General features: G+C 37.9%; 1 protein-coding gene across 1 annotated transcript in view; it reads right to left on the reverse strand.

The window, feature by feature from the left end:
- LOC131225909 (uncharacterized) overlaps nt 1-2688 on the reverse strand; it is a 50471-nt gene extending 47783 nt beyond the window's left edge. Inside the window, exons 1-2 of the mRNA XM_058221519.1 lie at nt 2513-2688; nt 322-393 (exon numbers count right to left, since the gene is read on the reverse strand). Coding sequence (XP_058077502.1) covers nt 322-393; nt 2513-2661 — 221 coding nt within the window. The 5' untranslated portion in view covers nt 2662-2688. The remainder of the gene's footprint in view (nt 1-321; nt 394-2512) is intronic.
- Between the last annotated feature and the right edge of the window lie 3312 nt (nt 2689-6000).

The following is a 6000-nucleotide window of genomic DNA, read 5'->3' on the forward strand; positions in this document are numbered from 1 at the left end:
GCATGACCTGGGCCAAAGCTTAGGCCAGATGTGCCTGAGAGAAATGGATGATAGGACAAATATGACCAATGTTCTGCAGTCAACATACATGAAGAATGAGGGGTGAACCTCATAATTATCATGCTGAAGCTGATTTACTAGTTTATATAACATCATTTCCACTTATAATAGAAAAATAGCAAACTACATTATTTTGAAGTATTTTATTTATTCATTGATCTACAAAAGCATAGCTTATCAATAAAAATATAGTTACCATTCAAATACATACTGAGAAATTAAGTATTGCACAAACAGTCTTTAATAGAATAGTACATGTACCTTCTTTTGGATCCTCCTGTCTGTTGTATCAACATCAACATAATAACCTGCTTGATGAATCTGATCCCATACCTGTGGAAATGTAGGAATAACATCAAAATCCATTCAACTTCTACATCATGCAGATAGAAAGAGGTAAAACTCTTAGTTGATATTAAAGTTCTCAAAAGCATTGTGTCCTAAATCCTTGACCTTTTTTTAAAAAAAAGAAAAAAGAAAAAAGAAAAAGAAATTACTATCTCAACTCCAAGGAGCATTTTTTGGAAGGCTACTCAACTTATATTATTATTATTTTTTGAAAGATCTCATATTAAAGAAAAAGAAGAAGAAGAATAGAAGATGATGAGAAGGCCTCCATTGCAAGTACAAGAAAAAAGCCAAAACATGACCAAAAAGCTAGGCGGATCAACCTGCATAAAAGGACTCCAAGGTGGAATGGATTCAAGGAAAGAGACATCCTAAAAGTAAGCGAAGACATTGCCCATCCTGTAGCCATGAAAAGGATTCTCCAACACAGCATGGCAATTTGCCAAGACTTGCTTGCAGAGATTCTACAACATCTTTCATTCCAGATTCACCAAAAGACAATAAAAGAAAGCATCTTCTAAGACCACATCTCCATGATAAAAAAAAAAAAAAGAAAAAGAAAAAAGCACTGCACCTCCATACCGCATGCAATTCAGCAATCAAGTGACAAGAGAACCAAACAAAATAGAAGAGCCTTAAAAAAGGAATTTCCACACACCTTCAGATGCCACACAATGGATATTTGTCAATTCTTCTACCTCCCATAAAGCACATGTCAATTCTTCTGCCTCCCATGATTGAAAATTTTTAATATACACATTAGGTTGGGCCCCGCCATGATGCATGCTAAAGCTCAGCTTATTGATCATCATTTTCATATGAAATCAGAGAACTATAACAATTTCATACATCTATAAATCTTGTGAAATATAAGAAGATGAAATTGGTGTTGAAAAAAGAGGCCCTTCCAAAAGAAGATCCATGATTCTTCAGACTGATCTAAATTAAGGGCAAACCTCTGTGAAAGAGCATACAAAATGCCTTTCCCAAGGTAGAAATAACCCAAAAATATTCTAGATTAGAACACCATTGTATGAAAAAGCAAAAGATACCAATACAAACATACATACATACATACAGGCTGGCTAAATGCATTTACTTCAGTCATTCAAGGGAGAAATAACCCAAAATATCCTACATTAGGACATCACTATATGAAAAGGAAAAAGAATACAATGCCACAACTATACATGCATACATGACACATGCATGCATGTATGCAACAAAAAGGGATTGGTTGAGTCTTTGAAGGGAGAAATAACCCAAATGTGTCCAACACCACCTAAAGTGCCAAATCCACAGATTCATGCATATATACATACATGCAATGGATGCAAGCAAATGGATATTTTAGTTCAGTCTTTGAAGAGGAAAATAACCCAAATGTGTCCTACATTAAGACACCATTTCATGAAAAAACAACAACAAAATACAATACCATCAGCATATATGACTGAATGTGTCAAGCAGGAAAATGGGTATTCTTGTTTATTTTTCAAAGAAATGAAAAATCCCATTTATATATATATATATATATATATATATATATATATATATATATATATATATATATATATATATATATATATATAAAAGCCAAAAATGTCTAATCCCCAAGTGATCTTTTAATGTGGTAGATAAAATTCCATAAATTTCAAAAAAAAAATAAAAAAATCATATATAAATGTAACCTTCCTTACTAAACAAACAGAGGAAAATAAAAATTCATAAAAAAACAAACAGAACTCAAAATATAAAATAAAAAAAAAACCCCTATGACCACAAACACTAGTTTTTTTTTTAAGAGAGAGAGAACTCAAAAACCAAATGGTATAGTTCATAACTAGCAATAACAAAATCCCAGTAAACGCACTAATCATATATAATATTACTAATAAGGGCAAAATGGGAAACAACAATGGGCAATCCAATATTTTCAAGCATGAAGGAAACTGAATACAACTCACACTGTCAAAGACAAAAATTCAACTAAAAGCACGAATCATGCATTCAAGCAGCAAAATTAAATCACTAACCCACTTGTCATCATGATCTCAGCTGAATTTTTTTATTTTTTTTTAAAGGTTGAAAGTGGAGATGATACCTCGTTTCTGCAGTGGAGCTGGATACGTAATAGGAAAGGAGGGATGGGGAAACTCCTCGTATATTGGCCGGAACAACCTCTGTAGTGGTTGATGCGTCAGAGATCGACGCCGAGAGGGATGGCTGGAAAAATTTGGCGACCGTCTGCATATTCCAGCGAGAGACAGATACAGAGGGATGACCCGTCTGCGTATTCCAGCGAGAGAGATATGGAGGGATGACTGGAAAACCCTAACGACGACATGAGAGAGAGAGAGAGAGAGAGAGAGAGAGAGAGAGAGAGAGAGAGGGTTTGGGTTTGGGTTTTGGGAGAGGGGCGGGCGCGCGAGAGAGATTTGAGAGGGATTTGGGGATTGTGTTTTGGGGGCGGTGACGGACGACACTTTTAAGTGCTTAGTTTTAGCTCATGTGGGGCCCATCGTGATGTATGTTATTTATCTAATCCGTCCATTCATTTTTAAAAATCATTTTAAGGGTTGATCCAAAAAATGAGTTATATCGAAGCTGTAAGCGGACCACATAAAATATTAGCAGTAGAAATTTATTTATTTTTTATTTCTTATGATGTGGTCCAATTAGACCTTCATTCTACCTACTTTTTGGGCTCATCCACTGAAATTATATATTAAAATTTATGAGCGGCTTAGATAAAACACATATATTCCAATGAGCCCCTTAAGCACCATCCATCTCTAATAATATCCCGGTGGTAGCTAGGCTTTAGCTACAAAATAAGGAGGTTTTAGCTACGGATTAAATCCATAGCATTTTAGCTAAGGTTTTTATCTGTAGCTAAAAACTTCCAAAGTCCATAGCCGTTACTCGATTTTTTGGTAGTGGTAATGACACCATTTTTCAGGGACATAAGAATTGAATTAACTTAATTACTAAATTTATTTTCAAGTTATAATAAAACTAAGCATCTACATTAGTGGTAGACATACCCTTGGTGAAAGGATAAGTTAAGGGATTGACTTTTAACATTATAGTATTTTCTTCTTTTTCTTCTTTTGTGCCAAAATTTATTAAACCCTAGTTGAATCTTCTAGACCCAAACCTCTCTCTCTATTTAAAGAAGGGAGACAGGAAATTTCCTAAAAAATCTTAAAATTATGAAGAGCATCCGAAAGAGAGAGAGGCATGAGGAAGAGAAGTCTCTGCTAGTAAGATTTCAACTGCTTTTCCTTCGAAAATCCTATAAATTATTTTTGAACCATATATCTAAATAATAAACAGGTTGGATCATCATATACAAGACCATGAAATGCGCGGATATGACCATGAAATGAAGGGGCATGACCGTGAAATGCGCCGAAATGACCGTGAATCAACACGGAATAGGCGGAAATGACCGTGGTATGCATGGAAATGACCATGAAGTGAGGCGATTGGACCGTGAAATGCGTGGAAATGTCTGTGAAGTGAAGGGGCATGACCATGAAATGCGCCGAAATGACCGTGAATCAACACGGAATAGGCGGGAATAACCGTGGTATGCATGAAAATGACCGTGAAGTGAGACGATTGGACCGCGAAATGCGCGAAAATATTCGTGAAGTGAAGGGGCATGACTGTGAAATGCGCTGAAATGACCGTGAATCAACACGGAATAGGCGGGAATGACCGTGGGATGCATGGAAATGACCGTGAAGTAAGGCGATTGGACCGTGAAATGCGCGGAAATGACCGTGAAGTGAAGGGGGCATGACTGTGAAATGCACCGAAATGACTGCGAATCAACACGGAATAGGCGGGAATGACCGTGATATGCATTGAAATGACCATGAAGTGAGGCGATTGTACCACGAAATGCGTGGAAATGACCATGAAGTGAAGGGGCATGACCGTGAAATGTGTCGAAAAGACCGTGAATCAACACGGAATAGGCGGGAATGACCGTGATATGCATGGAAATGACGATGAAGTGAGGCGATTGTACCGTGAAATGCGCGGAAATGACCGTGAAGTGAAGAGGCGTGACCGTGAAATGCATCGAAAGGACCGTAAATCAACACAGAATAGGCGGGATGACCGTGTTATGCATGGAAATGACCGTGAAGTGAAGCGATTGGACCGTGAAATGCACGGAATGACCGTGAAGTGAAGGGGCATGACCGTGAAATGCACCGAAATGACCGTGAATCAACACGAAATAGGCGGGAATGACCGTGATATGCATGGAAATGACCGTGAAGTGAAGCGATTGGACCGTGAAATGCGCGGAAATGACCGTGAAGTGAAGGGGCATGACCGTGAAATGCGCCGAAATGACCGTGAATCAACACAGAATAGGTGGGAATGACCGTGATATGCATGAAAATGACCGTGAAGTGAGGCGATTGTACCGCGAAATGCGCGGAAATGACCGTGAAGTGAAGGGGCATGACCGTGAAATGCACCGAAATGACCGTGAATCAACACGAAATAAGCGGGAATGACCGTGATATGCATGGAAATGACCGTGAAGTGAGGCGATTGTACCACGAAATGCGCGAAAATGACCATGAAGTGAAGGGGCATGACCGTGAAATGCGCCGAAAGGACCGTGAATCAACATAGAATAGGCGGGAATGACCGTGATATGCATGGAAATGACCGTGAAGTGAAGCAATTGGACCGTGAAATGCGCGAAAATGACCATGAAGTGAAGGGGCATGACCGTGAAATGCCTTGAAATGACCGTGAATCAACACGGAATAGGCGGGAATGACTGTGATATGAATGAAAATGACCATAAAGTAAGGCGATTGGACTGTGAAATGCGCGGAAATGACTGTGAAGTGAAGGGGCATGACCGTGAAATGCTCCGAATTGACCGTGAATCAACACGGAACAGGCAGGAATGACCGTGGTATGCATGAAAATAACCGTGAAGTGAAGCGATTGACCGTGAAATGCATGGAAATGACCGTGAAGATAAGGGAATTGACCGTGAAATGCGTTAGAATGACCATGAATCAAAACGGAATCGCTGGGATTGACTGTGAAATGCATGGAATTGATCGCGAAGTAAATGAAATGAATGAATTGACCGCGAACTGATTGAAATTGACCGCGAAGTGAATGAAATAGATTTTCGACCATAGATCTGATGGAATCTTGAAAAATAACCAGGTTGGTTTGCTAAAGTAGCTTCTCCTACCCCAAAGTCATATAGGGTATGTCAAGTAACTAATTTTGGTTTAGAAGATATTCTTGTTAAATGAATAAAGAAATAAATGAAAAAAAGTGAGATTTTTTTTTATATGCTTATATATACATATTTATATAAATATGTATTAGAGAAAATTGTAGGTAGAATAAATTTATCCATGTAAAAAAAATTAAAAAAATTAAAAAAATTTAAATTTTTTTTTCATAAACTGGCAGAGACTACAGTTATGGCTACGGTTATAATCCGTAGCTATTGGTCATATCACCTTCGATACACATCGAATACTATTCGATACAATCGAATACTCTTCGATATATATCGAAAATTGCAGGATT

The sequence above is a fragment of the Magnolia sinica genome, chromosome 14 (genome assembly GCF_029962835.1).
Source record: "Magnolia sinica isolate HGM2019 chromosome 14, MsV1, whole genome shotgun sequence".
Classification (NCBI taxonomy): domain Eukaryota; kingdom Viridiplantae; phylum Streptophyta; class Magnoliopsida; order Magnoliales; family Magnoliaceae; genus Magnolia; species Magnolia sinica.